Consider the following 19,142-nt stretch of genomic DNA (forward strand, 5'->3'; position numbering starts at 1 on the left):
CTTGTGGAAGATCTAATGTGCTTGTACCTGAGAAGTGCAAATATCCTCCTCACTCTGGAATCTGAAGGGGCCACTTGTGCCAAATTATCAGTATTCGGGTGGGAGGAGCTGCTTACAATGTCACAACCTCATTTTAACCTCAGATCAGGCAAAAAATGTACAAAAAAAAATTTTGTTTGTTATATTTTAAAATATTTAGACACATGAATTGTGAGACCACTTTTGGGGTATATCTTGCTGAATTTGTGTTTTGCAAATTGCAATACGTGGGGAGCACCTATCCTAAATTAAAAGATATATTATCGGAACATATTGCAGGAGTAAATCCTAAAACTGTTTCCAGCACTCGTAATTTGAATGTTTTATCCAAACATTTTCGGGATATTCACTCCGGTAACATGACCACTTCAAAAGTTACTGCAATAGATCATGGGGCTCATTTACTAAGGGTCGTGGATTGCACTAACATAAAGCAAAATTAAACCCCTTATACTCACCTATCACCCTCTTTTACCAATTTACCAATCACTGAAGGACTATGAGGGTGCACTCACATCATGCGCTCATGTTCTTAAACCCATTGCAAATGTGTTTGGACCAAAAAAACCTGCAACTGGTAAGTAACAACAAGTTTTTTTTTGCCTCAGAAGTCTTTCTAACCAGACTCATTGTTAGGGTCCAGTTGTCCGGTATTTTGCAGTTGATCATGATGGAAGGCGCCAATTGTCCTGACACAAGGAGATAAGAAATCAGGAGAAAGTCACCAAGACCCAGAGGGAACAATAGGGTTAGCAGATGATGAAACAATATTAGTGGTTTGCGGAGAGGAAGAGGGAAGAAGAAATAATAATTTCAGGGTTTTTTTTCTCTCTCTCCGCCCATTTGATCTCAACTTCTCTTTATTGACTGTGTGGACTCTAGCCACAAGGGGGTGTGGGGTGATATATGAGGGAGGAGATAGGCATGTTCCTGTGTGAAGATAATGTCATTCCTTTGAAACAGGATAGTCGTCCTTGGATATGACCACCCCACGCTCTGGCAGTAGTGGCTATGCATGCACTATTGAGCCCTGCCTGACCACCTGGATAAAGTGTTCATTACCACAGGACAGCTGTGGGACATGCAGTGACTTTTTGCATTTGACATATAAAAACAAATAGTTTTCTTGTGCTATTACTCCACTTTTTTGGATTTGGGGTGGTTGTATCCAAGGACAGCTGTCATTTATTTAAAAGGGACCATATGACTGCTTTCATGAGAAATCTTAATAGAGGAACATTTTTTTAATAACATCCAACTGAAGAACTGAATATATATGGCAGGTGAATTGAATTAAATGTGAATGTACAGACCAGATGTGAAAACCCCTTTAAATATGCTGATGCACAAAACCAAGTGGGTGACTGCTTACCCTACCAAGTCATACTGAGTGCATAACTAATTTTAAGATCAAATTGGTGTTCACGACCACAGCTGGCCCATTCCATGTTCCGGATCTTCCATCAGGGTCCGTCAGAATCAAGCTTTGGTCCAGTATCTATGATACTGGCGCTTCTTCACACCGTCAGTCCACATTAAAAATCCCTAGTATTTCTCCGCTTTGACCAAGCAGTTTAAAAAGCTTTATTTCTTTAAAAAAAAACTACACATTTTGAGTTAGTACCTTCCTTAGGCTTACATAACATCTGTTTATTTTTTGTGACATATATTTAAAGGAATTCTACCATTCAATAAGTAGCATTTTACTTCAATATATCTTTAATAAATTGTTATGTATTTTAATGTATTTTTAATTATTACATTTTTACATATGATACAAATGTATTAAAATTTAGCATACATGCACCAAATAAAATTCAGCAAAGTGTAGGCTTTATTTCAGTGCTGGGTACTGGGAACATCACTGTGACTACTGGCTACTGGGGGCATCACTGTGACTACTGGCTACTGAGGGATCACTGTGACTGCTGGCTACTGGAAGCATCACTGTGACTTCTGGCTACTAGGGGCATCACTGTGACTGCTGGCTACTGGGGGCATCACTGTGACTGCTGGCTACTAGGGGCATCACTGTGACTACTGGCTACTGGGAGCATCAGTGTAACTACTGACTACTAGGGGCATCACTCTGACTACTGGCTTCTGGGAACATCACTATGACTACTGGCTAGTTGGGGCAGCACTGAGACTGCTGGCTACTGGGGGCATCACTATGTCTACTGGCTACTGGGGGTATCACTGTGACTACTGGCTACTGGGGGCAGCACTGTGACTGCTGGCTACTGGGAGCATCACTATGACTGCTGGCTACTGGGAACATAACTGTGACTACTGGCAACTGGGGGCAGCACTGTGACTGCTGACTACTGGGGGCACCACTTTGACTACTGGCAACTGGGGTCAGCACTGTGACTTCTGGCTACTGGGAGCATCACTGAGACTGCTGGCTACTGCGGGTATCACTGTGACTGCTGACTACTAGGGGCATCGCTGTGACTACTAACTACTAGAGACATCACTGTGACTACTGGCAGCATCACTGTGACTACTGGCTTCTGGGAACATCACTGTGACTACTGGCTAGTGGAGGCAGCACTGAGGCTGCTGGCAACTGGGGGCATCACTATAACTGCTCGCTACTGGGGGCATCACTGTGACTGCTGGCTACTTGGGGCATCACTGTGACTGCTGGCTACTGGGAACATCATATATAACAGTATTGAGCGTGTGATAAAAAGATATCACAGTATATGTTTTACACCTGGTTATATTTTTATGTACTTTGCTGGGTTCCCGTGGTGTTTTTATGTACTGAGCTGAATTCTGGTGCTGTATTTATTTACTGATCTTGGTTCTGGTGCTTTTTATATGTACTAAACTTGATTCTGGTGTTGTAGATATATACAAACTATAGAGCATAGAACTTGGTTATGAGGCTCTAGTGTTGTATTTCACTTGGTTCTGGTGTTATTAATCTTCAACCTTCTGGCTACTGGGGGGCAGCACTGTGACTTCTGGCTGCCGGGAGCATCACAGTGACTACTGGCTACTGGGGGTATCACTGTGACTACTGACTACTGGGGGCATCACTGTGACTGCTGGCTACTGGGGGCAGCACTGTGACTACTAGCTTCCGGGAACATTACTGTGACTACTGGCTACTGGGAACATCACTGTGACTGCTCGCTACTGTAAGACATCACTGTGACTGCTGGCTACTGGGGGCATCACTGTGACCGCTGGCTACTGGGAGCATCACATATAACAGTATGGAGTGTGTGATAAGAAGATATCACAGTAGATTTTTTACGCTTAGTTATATTTTTATGTACTTTGCTGGGTTCCGGTGGTGTTTTTATGTACTGAGCTGAGTTCTGGTGCTGTATTTATTTACTGATCTCGGTTCTGGTGCTTTTTATATGTACTAAACTTGATTCTGGTGTTGTAGATATATACAAACTAGATTATAGAGCATAGAACTTGGTTATGAGGTTCTAGTGTTGCATTTCACTTGGTTCTGGTGTTGTAAATCTTTAACCTTCTGGATCTATGCAGCTGACACAACATTTTGGTGTTTATGGTTTGACAAAGGGGCTTATATGTCTGTATATAAGTTAGTACATTCATTAGTTTTAAAGTTGATTTAAGTATTTTATTATAAAGGACATTTGCCACGGGATGGGATAGACTTCTTGCTCAATAAGTAGATAGACTATTGTTAAAATTTTTAATCCCACCCCTGCAGCCAACCAATCCACAACCTTGTGTGTTCCTGCAGGAAGGACCGTTCTACAGCCTGATAGCTGCTGCTGTCTTGGATTACGAGCCATTATAAAGACTGTGAGTTACTTTTTAAGTGTGACCCCTGGCGGCCGCTAACACCATGTGCCTCCCCTTCCCCATCTGCCCAGGGATGTATTACTACACACAATGGTAATGTCCTAGGGCAGTGATGGCGAACGTTTTAGAGCCTGAGTGCTCAAACTTCAACCAAAAGCCACTTATTTATTGCAAAGTGCCAGCACAGCAATTTAAGCAGTAATTTATGTCTCCTTGTTCTTTGACAACTTTCAATTGTTCAGCCTCCTAAAGACACCAATGCAGTTTAAAGGAGGAGGGCAAATTCACCTATCATTGCAGGAAGATTCTGTAGGAAGATTCTTTGAGTCCTGTCTGGTGAACTTCATGATAGGGTGATGGCCTGGGTGCCCACAGACAGGGCTCCGAGTGCCGCCTCTGGCACCAGTGCCATAGGTTCGCCACCACTGTCCTAGGGGGATCCTTTCTCTATAATGCAGCCTCCCTTCTTCTTGCATCCCCCCGCCGGCCCTGACAGGTGTGGACAAGGCTTGTTCTAGTGGACCAAGCCACTGTGACATATTTCTGGTGTTGGACCGCACTACAGGCCAGCCACTCCTGTCTGTGGGAATCCAGTTGCCCCCACACTGCGGATCACAATAGGGTAACATTGTAGGAGCTAAAACATACACAAGCTCTGGTGTTGATGTTAAAGATATATTTGTTTCCTCCTAAGCAATGTCCATTATTACTATGTTATCACGTGCGATGGCTACAACTGAAGATGATCTTTTTATCCAACATTTCAGGTCAGATTTTCCCAACATCAGAATGAGATTGGTCACGTTGATGGTTGTTGCCTATGGATACTTTCACAGTTGTAACAGATGTGCAAATTGATATGTAAATTTTGAGATTCTAGAATCTCACTAAAAATGTGTCATTCTTGGCTATGGTGTCAGTACTGAATCACTAACAGGAAAAGGATAACCCCTCCCCCCCCCCCCTAATAAATAAATAAAATGGCGATTTTTGGATACTTTCCGCGGCTCCTGGCATATACACTGAACGCCTCATAGAAATGTTCCTTTTTTCCTCCATCACATCCAGTTGGAAACACTATGAAAATTATACCTGTATCATCCTGTATCCAGATGGAGAGAGAATTATACACTCAGTGGTGGCCATGAGAGGTTATGGCGAAAGGATGGAACTGTTTGGTTTGTATCCCTATTATCCAGAGAATTTATACTTTGGGAGTTTCTCCATATAAGGACAGTTGCACCTCGAACATCGGGCCAATCATGTGGCTGCTCTCCATGTTCACTCCTCCCTCTTTCAGGCCACTCACTTATCTTGTACCCGAAATTAGAATTTCGGTTCTGTTTCAGCGCCGGCACAAGTAGGCGATGTAATGTAATCACAGATAAGCGGGCACTGATGTCACGTTTTGGGTTCAGCCTCCCAAATGAACGCCCTAAGCTACTAGCCATGGCTATGATTGCCCCCTCCCTCCCCCAACCATCATAGCCATGGCCAGGGGGTGTTCATCTCTAAATGTAATATGTACACAGAATCCCTTTTACTGAATACAAAGTTGAATAAAGTGACTTAACAGCACAAGAAATTGATGCAAGGATTCCCATTATGTGGAGATTTTCTTTATTACAGGGAATAGTATAAAGGATGATATTGTCCATATCAGCCCCGGTACAGAGCTCTTATGGAGGAGGCATCAGGGTGATAGATACAGATTCAGCAGGGTAGACGTCCCCGGCCACACAAGGCTAGAAAAAAGTATTTTGCATTCAGGTTTGAGAAGTTTTGGCCCATGAAACATAACACTGCTTCCCGCGCACACTCACAGCTTTTCCTGGCACAGCCGGACTCGTCCTCATCATCTGAGGGGAAAACAGAAACATCACAATCCATGGAGCATCAGCACCAGAGGCACATGGGACAAACAGCTCTTAAAGGGGTTGACCAGGATCAATACATTTTATTTTTTTACACAAATGTAAAAATCCCCCGACAATCCCTGTAATACCGACAGAAGGATTATTAAAGGCTGGAATGGTAAATCTGCCCCTCTCTAAAATTTGTTTCTAATAAATGACTGGTTTCTATCCAGAATGAAAAATCATGACTCCTATAGATAAACATCTTATATCCAAGCAGTGCTATCTGTGTGATGTGTATAACTTACAGAATATTCCAGCTATGGTTATATATTAGATATGTGTATGTGCAGGGCCGGATTAAGGGTGATTTTTTTCATTAAAGTAAATGTTGCTAGTAATAAATATATACGGACCGCAGTAATACATATATAAATATCTCCCCCAGCAATAAATATGTATCCAGTTCCCTGTAACAACTATATAGAGCCCCTCTATAATAACTATATACAGCCCCCTATAAAACCTATATACAGCCCCTCTATAATAACTATATACAGGTTCTCTATAATAACTATATACAGCTCCCTATAATAACTATATACAGGCCCTCTAAAATAACTATATACAGGCTCTCTATAATAACTATATACAGGCTCACTATAATAACTATATACAGCCTCCTATAATAACTATATACAGCCCCCTATAAAACCTATATACAGCCCCTCTATAATAACTATATACAGGTTCTCTATAATAACTATATACAGCTCCCTATAATAACTATATACAGGCCCTCTAAAATAACTATATACAGGCTCTCTATAATAACTATATACAGGCTCACTATAATAACTATATACAGCCTCCTATAATAACTATATACAGCCCCCTATAAAACCTATATACAGCCCCTCTATAATAACTATATACAGGTTCTCTATAATAACTATATACAGCTCCCTATAATAACTATATACAGGCCCTCTAAAATAACTATATACAGGCTCACTATAATAACTATATACAGCCTCCTATAATAACTATATACAGCCTCCTATAATAACTATATACAGCCTCCTATAATAACTATATACAGCCCCCTTATAATAACTATATGCACCCCTATAATAACTATATACAGCTCCCTATAATAACTATTACAGCCCCCTATAATAACTATATACAGTCCCCTTATAATAACTTTATATAGTCCCCTATAATAACTATATACAGCCTCATATTATAACTATATACAGCCCCAATAATAACTATATACAACCCCCTGTAATAACTATATACAGCCTCATAATATAAATAAATACAGCCCCCTATAATAACTATATACAGCTCCCTATAACTATATACTTCCCCCTATAATAACTATATACAACTCGCTATAATAACTATATATAGTCACCTATAATAACTATATATAGTCCTCTCTAATAACTATATACGGCCTCCCTATAATAACTATATACAGCCCCCTTATAATAACTATACACAGTTCTCTATAATAACTATATACTGCCCCCTATAACTATATACAGCCTCCTATAAAAACTATATACTGCCCCTTATAATAACTATATAAAGTCCCCTATAATAACTATATACAGCCCCCTATAATGACTATATACAGCTCCCTTTAATAAATGTTTACAGTCCCCTATAATATTAAACACCGCCCGAGGAGCCCGAGCTGTACATTCTGGTGGGGGCCCCTTTAAAGAGAAACTGTAAAGGTTTTTTGTTTTCCACATTTTGTTCCATCAATAGCTCTTGGGATGCAAAACAAATTTGCCTTTTATATTTGTTACCTATAAGCAGCAGTTTCTTTGCTATTAGATTATCTGAGAGCTGCTGGAGCTGCTTCACCTCCCTCTGCTGAAAAGCCCTGGAAAGTCCATATTATAAACAAGCTCTACAAATTCTACAGGATCCTGGAAGGGGAGGAGCTGCTCTTCCTTGCTCACATAGGAGGATGTCATGTGACAGAACTCTCTCTCTCTCTCTCTGTATGTAGCAGAGCACATTTTGGATGTGTTCCAAGACTGTGGATACAGATGTCTTCTGCATAGAATACTGAGGTACAAGATCTCCCCTGTTCCTTATTAGTCCCTTCATCTCAGTCTGTGATTCTACAGAACTCTCTCTGTCTGTCTCTGCACCTCATGCTGCTCACACAGCACAGGCTATAGACTGCATGTAACTGGTTTACTAATTATTTCTACCACTTATTACATGTGCCCTGCTCCTCCACGTGATGGAAACTGCCAGGCTGGACACCATATACACCATGTATGTGCACTGTGCAGTGTTCACTGGATTTACTTGTGGGAAACGAAATGGATTTAATGCTAAATTACTTTGAGAGAGAACACAAGGCATCATGGGATCTGTGGGAAAGCTAACTAGCCTCAGCTTGAGGGCATAGACTGACAGAAATTAGTCTCCGCCCACTTCACCTTTAGTGAGAAAGATTTTTGTCAAACACTTTCAGAACAGAAAAAGCCATAACTTTGGAAAGAAAAGGGTGAACAGCAAAAAGTTGGCATATAAGTTGGGAACCGCATATAATAATTTGGTAAAATCATTATATCTTTTACCTTAAAGTGTAACTGTAAAGTGGTGGGGGCCCCGGGGTGCGCGCCCCCAGAGCCCATCCTATAATCCGACCATATGTGTGTGTGTGTATATTTGGCATATTGAAAACACCAGACTTACAGCAAGTGATGGTCCCATTCCTGTACGTGTAATAGAAAGACACTTTTTCTGGTTTACATTTATCTGTTCTGAATGGTGTTATGCAGCAGCGCAGCTCATAACAGCACCTGAGGGAGGGATAAGAGAGAAGTCATCACATGTGACCTGTTACATAGGACTGCATCTACATTCTACCACTTCTCAGCTTTATTAACTTTACTAGTGGCACTTCACCCTGCATTATGTGCACATTGTTATCACATTGTTATCTGTGATGTTACATGGGACTGCAGGACACATCTACTAAATGATCTGTACTCAGAGAGTTAGCACATTGTTATCTATGGTGTTACATAGGACTGCAGGACACATCTACTACATGATCTGTACTCAGAGAGATATCACTGTGTTATCTGTGGTGTTACATAGGACTGCAGGACACATCTACTACATGATCTGTACTCAGTGATATCACTGTGTTATCTGTGGTGTTACATAGGACTGCAGGACACATCTACTACATGATCTGTACTCATAGAGTTATCACTGTGTTATCTGTACTATTACATAGGACTGCAGGACACATCTACTACATGATCTGTACTCAGAGAGATATCACTGTGTTATCTGTGGTGTTACATAGGACTGCAGGACACATCTACTACATGATCTGTACTCAGAGAGATATCACTGTGTTATCTGTGGTGTTACATGGGACTTCAGGAAATATCTACTACATGATCTGTACTCAGAGATATCACTGTGTTATCTGCGGTGTTACATAGGACTGCAGGGCACATCTACTAAATGTGTACTCAGAGAGTTATCACATTGTTATCACATTGTTATCTGTGATGTTACATGAGACTGCAGGACACATCTACTAAATGATCTGTACTCAGATAGATATCACTGTGTTATGTGTGGTGTTACATAGGACTGCAGGACACATCTACTAAATGATCTGTACTCAGATAGATATCACTGTGTTATCTGTGGTGTTACATAGGACTGCAGGACACATCTACTACATGATCTGTACTCAGAGAGATATCACTGTGTTATATGTGGTGTTACATAGGACTGCAGGACACATCTACTACATGATCTGTACTCGGAGATATCACTGTGTTATCTGTGGTGTTACATAGGACTGCAGGTCACATCTACTAAATGATCTGTACTCAGAGATATCACTGTGTTATCTGTGGTGTTACATAGGACTGCAGGTCACATCTACTACATGATCTGTACTCAGAGAGATATCACTGTGTTATCTGTGGTGTTACATAGGACTGCAGGACACATCTACTACATGATCTGTACTCAGAGATATCATTGTGTTATCTGTGGTGTTACATAGGACTGCAGGACACATATACTACATGATCTTTACTCATAGTGTTATCACTGTTATCTGTGCTGTTACATAGGACTGCAGGACACATCTATTACATGATCTGTACTCAGAGATATCACTGTGTAATCTGTGGTGTTACATAGGACTGCAGGTCACATCTACTACATGATCTGTACTCAGATAGATATCACTGTGTTATCTGTGGTGTTACATAGGACTGCAGGACACATCTACTATATGATCTGTACTCAGAGATATCACTGTGTTATCTGTGGTGTTACATAGGACTGCAGGTCACATCTACTACATGATCTGTACTCAGAGATATCACTGTGTTATCTGTGGTGTTACATAGGACTGCAGGTTACATCTACTACATGATCTGTACTCAGAGAGATATCACTGTGTTATCGGTGGTGTTACATAGGACTGCAGGTCACATCTACTACATGATCTGTACTCAGAGAGATATCACTGTGTTATCTGTGGTGTTACATAGGACTGCAGGTCACATCTACTACATGATCTGTACTCAGAGAGATATCACTGTGTTATCGGTGGTGTTACATAGGACTGCAGGTCACATCTACTACATGATCTGTACTCAGTGATATCACTGTGTTATCTGTGGTGTTACATAGGACTGCAGGACACATCTACTACATGATCTGTACTCATAGAGTTATCACTGTGTTATCTGTACTATTACATAGGACTGCAGGACACATCTACTACATGATCTGTACTCAGAGATATCACTGTGTTATCTGTGGTGTTACATAGGACTGCAGGACACATCTACTACATGATCTGTACTCAGAGATATCACTGTGTTATCTGTGGTGTTACATAGGACTGCAGGTCACATCTACTACATGATCTGTACTCAGAGAGATATCACTGTGTTATCTGTGGTGTTACATAGGACTGCAGGACACATCTACTACATGATCTGTACTCAGAGATATCATTGTGTTATCTGTGGTGTTACATAGGACTGCAGGACACATATACTACATGATCTTTACTCATAGTGTTATCACTGTTATCTGTGCTGTTACATAGGACTGCAGGACACATCTATTACATGATCTGTACTCAGAGATATCACTGTGTAATCTGTGGTGTTACATAGGACTGCAGGTCACATCTACTACATGATCTGTACTCAGATAGATATCACTGTGTTATCTGTGGTGTTACATAGGACTGCAGGACACATCTACTATATGATCTGTACTCAGAGATATCACTGTGTTATCTGTGGTGTTACATAGGACTGCAGGTCACATCTACTACATGATCTGTACTCAGAGATATCACTGTGTTATCTGTGGTGTTACATAGGACTGCAGGACACATCTACTACATGATCTGTACTCAGAGATATCACTGTGTTATCTGTGGTGTTACATAGGACTGCAGGACACATCTACTACATGATCTGTACTCAGAGATATCACTGTGTTATCTGTGGTGTTACATAGGACTGCAGGTCACATCTACTACATGATCTGTACTCAGAGATATCACTGTGTTATCTGTGGTGTTACATAGGACTGCAGGTCACATCTACTACATGATCTGTACTCAGAGATATCACTGTGTTATCTGTGGTGTTACATAGGACTGCAGGTTACATCTACTACATGATCTGTACTCAGAGAGATATCACTGTGTTATCGGTGGTGTTACATAGGACTGCAGGTCACATCTACTACATGATCTGTACTCAGAGAGATATCACTGTGTTATCTGTGGTGTTACATAGGACTGCAGGTCACATCTACTACATGATCTGTACTCAGAGAGATATCACTGTGTTATCGGTGGTGTTACATAGGACTGCAGGTCACATCTACTACATGATCTGTACTCAGTGATATCACTGTGTTATCTGTGGTGTTACATAGGACTGCAGGACACATCTACTACATGATCTGTACTCATAGAGTTATCACTGTGTTATCTGTACTATTACATAGGACTGCAGGACACATCTACTACATGATCTGTACTCAGAGAGATATCACTGTGTTATCTGTGGTGTTACATAGGACTGCAGGTTACATCTACTACATGATCTGTACTCAGAGAGATATCACTGTGTTATCGGTGGTGTTACATAGGACTGCAGGTCACATCTACTACATGATCTGTACTCAGAGAGATATCACTGTGTTATCTGTGGTGTTACATAGGACTGCAGGTCACATCTACTACATGATCTGTACTCAGAGAGATATCACTGTGTTATCGGTGGTGTTACATAGGACTGCAGGTCACATCTACTACATGATCTGTACTCAGTGATATCACTGTGTTATCTGTGGTGTTACATAGGACTGCAGGACACATCTACTACATGATCTGTACTCATAGAGTTATCACTGTGTTATCTGTACTATTACATAGGACTGCAGGACACATCTACTACATGATCTGTACTCAGAGAGATATCACTGTGTTATCTGTGGTGTTACATAGGACTGCAGGACACATCTACTACATGATCTGTACTCATAGAGTTATCACTGTGTTATCTGTACTATTACATAGGACTGCAGGACACATCTACTACATGATCTGTACTCAGAGAGATATCACTGTGTTATCTGTGGTGTTACATGGGACTTCAGGAAATATCTACTACATGATCTGTACTCAGAGATATCACTGTGTTATCTGCGGTGTTACATAGGACTGCAGGGCACATCTACTAAATGTGTACTCAGAGATATCACTGTGTTATCTGTGGTGTTACATAGGACTGCAGGACACATCTACTACATGATCTGTACTCAGAGATATCACTGTGTTATCTGTGGTGTTACATAGGACTGCAGGACACATCTACTACATGATCTGTACTGAGAGAGATATCACTGTGTTATCTGTGGTGTTACATAGGACTGCAGGACACATCTACTACATGATCTGTACTCAGAGAGATATCACTGTGTTATCTGTGATGTTACATGAGACTGCAGGACACATCTACTAAATGATCTGTACTCAGATAGATATCACTGTGTTATCTGTGGTGTTACATAGGACTGCAGGACACATCTACTACATGATCTGTACTCAGAGAGATATCACTGTGTTATCTGTGGTGTTACATAGGACTGCAGGTCACATCTACTACATGATCTGTACTCAGAGATATCACTGTGTTATCTGTGGTGTTACATAGGACTGCAGGACACATCTACTACATGATCTGTACTCGGAGATATCACTGTGTTATCTGTGGTGTTACATAGGACTGCAGGTCACATCTACTAAATGATCTGTACTCAGAGATATCACTGTGTTATCTGTGGTGTTACATAGGACTGCAGGTCACATCTACTACATGATCTGTACTCAGAGAGATATCACTGTGTTATCTGTGGTGTTACATAGGACTGCAGGACACATATACTACATGATCTTTACTCATAGTGTTATCACTGTTATCTGTGCTGTTACATAGGACTGCAGGACACATCTATTACATGATCTGTACTCAGAGATATCACTGTGTTATCTGTGGTGTTACATAGGACTGCAGGACACATCTACTACATAATCTGTACTCAGATAGATATCACTGTGTTATCTGTGGTGTTACATAGGACTGCAGGACACATCTACTATATGATCTGTACTCAGAGATATCACTGTGTTATCTGTGGTGTTACATAGGACTGCAGGTCACATCTACTACATGATCTGTACTCAGAGATATCACTGTGTTATCTGTGGTGTTACATAGGACTGCAGGTTACATCTACTACATGATCTGTACTCAGAGAGATATCACTGTGTTATCGGTGGTGTTACATAGGACTGCAGGTCACATCTACTACATGATCTGTACTCAGAGAGATATCACTGTGTTATCTGTGGTGTTACATAGGACTGCAGGTCACATCTACTACATGATCTGTACTCAGAGAGATATCACTGTGTTATCGGTGGTGTTACATAGGACTGCAGGTCACATCTACTACATGTTCTGTACTCAGAGAGATATCACTGTGTTATCTGTGGTGTTACATAGGACTGCAGGTCACATCTACTACATGATCTGTACTCAGAGAGATATCACTGTGTTATCTGTGGTGTTACATAGGACTGCAGGTCACATCTACTACATGATCTGTACTCAGAGAGATATCACTGTGTTATCTGTGGTGTTACATAGGACTGCAGGTCACATCTACTACATGATCTGTACTCAGAGAGATATCACTGTGTTATCTGTGGTGTTACATAGGACTGCAGGACACATCTACTACATGATCTGTACTCAGAGAGATATCACTGTGTTATCTGTGGTGTTACATAGGACTGCAGGTCACATCTACTACATGATCTGTACTCAGAGAGATATCACTGTGTTATGTGTGGTGTTACATGGGACTTCAGGAAATATCTACTTCATGATTTGTACTCAGAGAGTTGACTTTGTATTATCTGTGGTTTTACATGGGACTGCAGGTATTAGCTTTTAAATTAATTCTACATACAGTGGTTATACTGAATGTTATGTATTGGTTTACATACATGTGTCCCTAGTTTGCTCTGATACATGTGTATGACATACTGTATATGGAAATAATTCTCAGCACGTATTAGCGGACATTGGCCACTTACCTGTCAATTCCATCCACTATCTGACGTCCAAAACCAAATCCACATTGGCAGCCATAGAAATTAAAGTCGGATACCCGTCTGTTCAAAACCTCAAACACCATAGTATTGAAATCTTTTAGGTAATTCAATTGTTCTCCATATATCACTAGAATAGAAACAGCAGAAACCATCTTCTAGTGACCTCTTTTATTTGTTATTGAGCCTCACAGATTCTGCTTCAGCGGTAAAGAGATCAATGGAGTTTATTTACATAGACCCCACATTTATCAAAAACCGTGCAGTGTGTACTATGTGCAGTGTTCTGTGTAGTGTGCAGGGGGCGCCAGATTCAGGATTTCTTTCGCACGTTCTTCATGAATCTGGTACCCCTTGCACTGCCCCGACAGAGTGCACCAACTTTTTTTGGTAGCTATGAAATTGTGGACTAAACACCAGACTGGGTCCATAGATTCACAAATGTTATTTACAAAAAAGGTCCAACAAAGGACCTCACTGAAGCCCTTAGTAGCCTTTATTACTATCTATGTATACAATATTTAGCACCTATCTATCAATAAATTACTGGCAACTACATCTCTAAGGACATTGGGGGTTATTTAATAAGGGCCCGATTCGCGTTTTCCCGACGCGTTACCCGAATATTTCCGATTTGCGCCGATTTCCCCTGAATTGCCCCGGGTTTTTGGCGCACGCAATCGGATTGTGGCGCATCGGCGCCGGCATGCACGCGACGGAAATCGGGGAGCGTGGCCGAACGAAAACCCGACGGATTCGGAAAAACCGCTGCATTTAAAAAAAAATAAATTGTCGCTTACCTTCACTTGGTCCGGCTTGGTGAATTCCTGTGCGTTCCGATGCTTTTCAGCGCAGCAGCGCCACCTGGTGGACGTCGGAGGAACTACCTTAGTGAATCCCGGCCGGACCCGAATCCACCGCAGAGAACGCGCCGCTGGATCGCGAATGGACCGGGTAAGTAAATCTGCCCCATTGTCTATTACATACTTTGCAGGGTGCAGTGTGGGGATGAGCTGTGCTACACCTTGATAGTAGCGTCTTTATTATAAATATCCACCAGAGGGCACTAATGCTCAGCTACAGGAGAAGTAGCAGTTATATGTCACAGTGATACTTGTCTGTACACAGGATCAGATATTTACAAATAGATGGACAGTTTTGCTTCTGTCACATTCCATAAGGTACTGGAAATATTCCCTGAGAGCAATCACAAATGACTCTCCTCTATAAGGGAGGTTTCATTACACAATTATCCCTAATCTCACTGCATTCTATCAGTTATGACAATTGACCATAACAGTCACTGATTTGCTTAAAGGGAACCTGTCACGGGGACCTCATTTTCACTAAAGACAGGTTGAAGAAGCCCCTGACGCCTGCAGTGCAAATCTGCCTGATGATATGACATCAGTGGGTGAGGGACAAGCTGTACAGGAGCACAAAGATGGAGGCAGCCTGCAGTACAGACACATGTTGTTTTTGAAATGCATACAAACCAAAGCCCAACCCCTGTGACTACCCCAGGATTTGCGCCACCAGGAAGAAGAAGGTGAACTCTGCGGCACAGTGCATTCTCGTCGGACAATGCAGTTTCGTGAACTCGGCAGAAATGGGTAAGTAAATGTGCCCCAATGTCATTAGAGCTTTAGAGATTTTTTTAAGTTGTCAGTAGTTTATTCAGAGGTGCTAAATATTTGATACATACATAGTAATAAAGTTTACATTTTAGACTACGTTTAGGTCCTTTGTTGGACCTTTTTTGTCAACTTTTGTTTGGTGTTCCTTTAATATAGAGCGGGCGACACAATTCTGTTGTACCTTGCATGATAAATGTGGCGCACGGTCCGACTGTGCACCGGAACACCCCTTTCAGTGCACATTTTTGTGCTGGGTCGGGTATAGTGCAGCCATGAAACAAATTTGTGTCACGGATGAAATACATGAAAGTTCTAAAAAGAACAGACAAAAGTAAGACAAAAACTGTTACAGAGGCTTTTATGACTGTGGGCCTCTATCTTCATAGCAGGGAAGCTGTTAACACTTAGTACTCACTAAGTGAGGTGTAGGTGAGGTTGTTGTTTTTGGTGGGTTCTGCTTAGAAGCGGTCCACAAACCTGGGGAGCCACACCGACTGGAGATGGATTAGAAGAAGAATTGAGGTCAGATGGACACAGGAAATTTTCATATAAAATGGAATTCCTTATTATTCATTAATTCACCACAACTTGTTTTGTTGTCTGGAACTTCCCCTTGCTGCACTGGGTGTAATTGTGCACACCTATCCCTAATTAGCTGACCAACCAATCCACTGAAGAAAGGGGTCACTCCAGACCCCGAAATGCATTGTGGTGATTTTATGAATAGTGAAGAATTTCATTTTAAATGAAAATTTCCAATTCTCAATTCTTCTGCTGAGCCAGATTCTAGCTGTATTATAGATGTCTCCGTGTCTTATAAGTCTCATAAGTGATGTCACATATATGATACAGAATGGATATAGATAACATTAGGACTTACCTGGACTGAGGAGCAGCAGACAGGAGAACATTGTGCACAAACAGATGGGCAGTACACAGGAGGAGAAGATCTGTAAATACAGCAGATATCACAATGTTCCTATGTTGCACTTGATATAGATAGTTGTTCTTTAGACAGGATGGCTCACCTGAGACTCTATGAAAACTTAAAGATTTTGCATTTTGCATCTTCACACCCAAAGACAGGTAACCCACAAATGCTTTACTTGTGACTTTTTAAGCTAATATATATTTATATTATATATATTTTTTTATATCATTACTTGTGACTTTTTAAAGATTTCATTATTGTGTCGAATATTGATAATTTTTTGTGTCAGATCCCTCTGAATGGATTCTGGCTGCAGAGTTCTGAGCTTGTTAAGCACATGCAGGAGCTGTGCTGGAGCTGTGATTGACGGCTGCCTTGCAGAGCTGATTCCCCTGGCTGAGCTGGATGTGTGTTTTGTGGAAAGCTGGATGGTTTAATCTTTTTTCTGAGCTGGGGGTTTCCAGTTGTGGGTTGATTGATTGATGGATATCTGAGTCATTCAGCTGCAAGAATGGCATCCAGAAACACCTTGAATATCCAATCCTCAGTTCACTCAGGGCTGGTTATACTTTCTCCTATGATATGTAGTACCACTGACACACATATCCTGAAACCTGCACCTAAGACTGTATCCAACCTGATCCAGTACACTGCCAGCCTGCCCAGCCTGATCTGGAACCCTGAATGTGTACTTGAACCCCAACTGATCCAGAACCCTGTATCTTGTCTAATCCGGAACACTGAACCCCAACCTGAGCTGGAACCCGAAACCTGTACCTGAGCCTGGATATTTTTGGATCTGATCCCCAGCCTGATTTATAACCCTGTATAATGTCTCACCTGGAACCATGAACCCTAACCTGATCCTGAACCCTGAAGCTGTACCCGATCCTGAATCTTCAACCTCAATCCTGGGAATGTTCCGTAATCCTCAGGTGTCTGTATATCAGTCATTTTGCCACTGTCTGTATACCCCCTTTACACTGGTATTAGTGCTGCTTTATCTGGGTGTTTCTTTTTCTCTATCAAAATTTATAAACAGGAGTGACAGTAAAATATTTGGAAGGGTTAATCTAAGTATAATTAGAATTGAGGTCTTGTGTCCCTTTGTTTAAATATAGAGGCAGTCAAGCATAGACAATCAATGGGACTGATGAAGCTCCTTATAGTGTCCCCCTTCCCTTACCCCTTAGATACTACAGGTAAGCTCACCTGAGACATATTCCTCCTGTCCTGTACGGCTTCAAGCTTAGGGAGTAAAAAAACACATCCAGGCTCTGGTGTTTATACTGAAGATGTATTTGTTTTCTCCTAAGCAATGTTCATTATTACTATGTAAATCTTCTGACACTCCAATCACACACCATGGCTCGCCCTGACTATGGTATTTCTTATTAACCAACATTTCAAGTCAGATTTCTCCAATAACATTTCAGAACCTCAATCTTACGGGATTGGTCACGCTGAAGTCTGCCTAAAATGATATCCATGGCTACTTTCACCATAGTAACAGATGAGCAAATCCATATGTAAAATCTGAGATTCTAGAAACTCCCTATAAACTAGTCATTCTTGGCTATGATGTCAGTGATGAATCACTGGAAGTAAAAAGGTAAAATCTCATCACGATTTTCGTATACAATCGACGGCTCAACGCTTACAATCGGCATATATATATACTCTGAACAAATATATAGAGTGTAGATCTTTTCTGGGGGACTGGAATGACTGGCTTGTAGTGCACCAGAAATATGTAACAGTGACTTGGTCAACAGGAACACACCTTGTCCACACCAGCAGGGAGATGCAATAAGAGGAGGAGGCCAGAGTACGAAGGAGAGATGCCCCTGGAGTACTCCCGGTGAGTGTATGGTAATGGATACCTGGGTAGATGGTAAATGGGAGGCCCATGATGTTAGCAGCAGGGCAGGGTCACACGTGACAGAAATCTTGAACAATAACTTACAGTTTCTTTAATGGCACACAGTCCAAAGCAGCAGCAGGTAATAGGCTGTAAACCTTTCTTCCTGCAGGCAGACACAAGGGGTGGATTGTTTGGCTGCTGATCCAGAATTTAGTTGAGTACCTTGGCCATTGTCCAGTGGTTGGAGGGCTGGCTAGCAGGAGTCAGCACGGTGGCAGTCTCT

The 19,142-nt window shown here is 41.4% G+C and overlaps 1 protein-coding gene across 1 annotated transcript; it reads right to left on the reverse strand.

The window, feature by feature from the left end:
* Positions 1-5,455: 5,455 nt before the first annotated feature.
* LOC140065614 (acidic phospholipase A2 Cc1-PLA2-like) lies at positions 5,456-18,290 on the reverse strand. The gene is made up of 5 exons (XM_072113199.1): positions 18,208-18,290; positions 16,945-17,014; positions 14,413-14,557; positions 8,430-8,536; positions 5,456-5,699 (listed from the first exon to the last, which is right to left on the reverse strand). Exons 1-5 carry the CDS (start codon positions 18,214-18,216, stop codon positions 5,554-5,556), a joined length of 477 nt encoding a protein of 158 aa, XP_071969300.1. The 5' UTR covers positions 18,217-18,290; the 3' UTR covers positions 5,456-5,553.
* Positions 18,291-19,142: the final 852 nt, after the last annotated feature.

This window comes from Engystomops pustulosus, chromosome 6 (genome assembly GCF_040894005.1).
Source record: "Engystomops pustulosus chromosome 6, aEngPut4.maternal, whole genome shotgun sequence".
Classification (NCBI taxonomy): domain Eukaryota; kingdom Metazoa; phylum Chordata; class Amphibia; order Anura; family Leptodactylidae; genus Engystomops; species Engystomops pustulosus.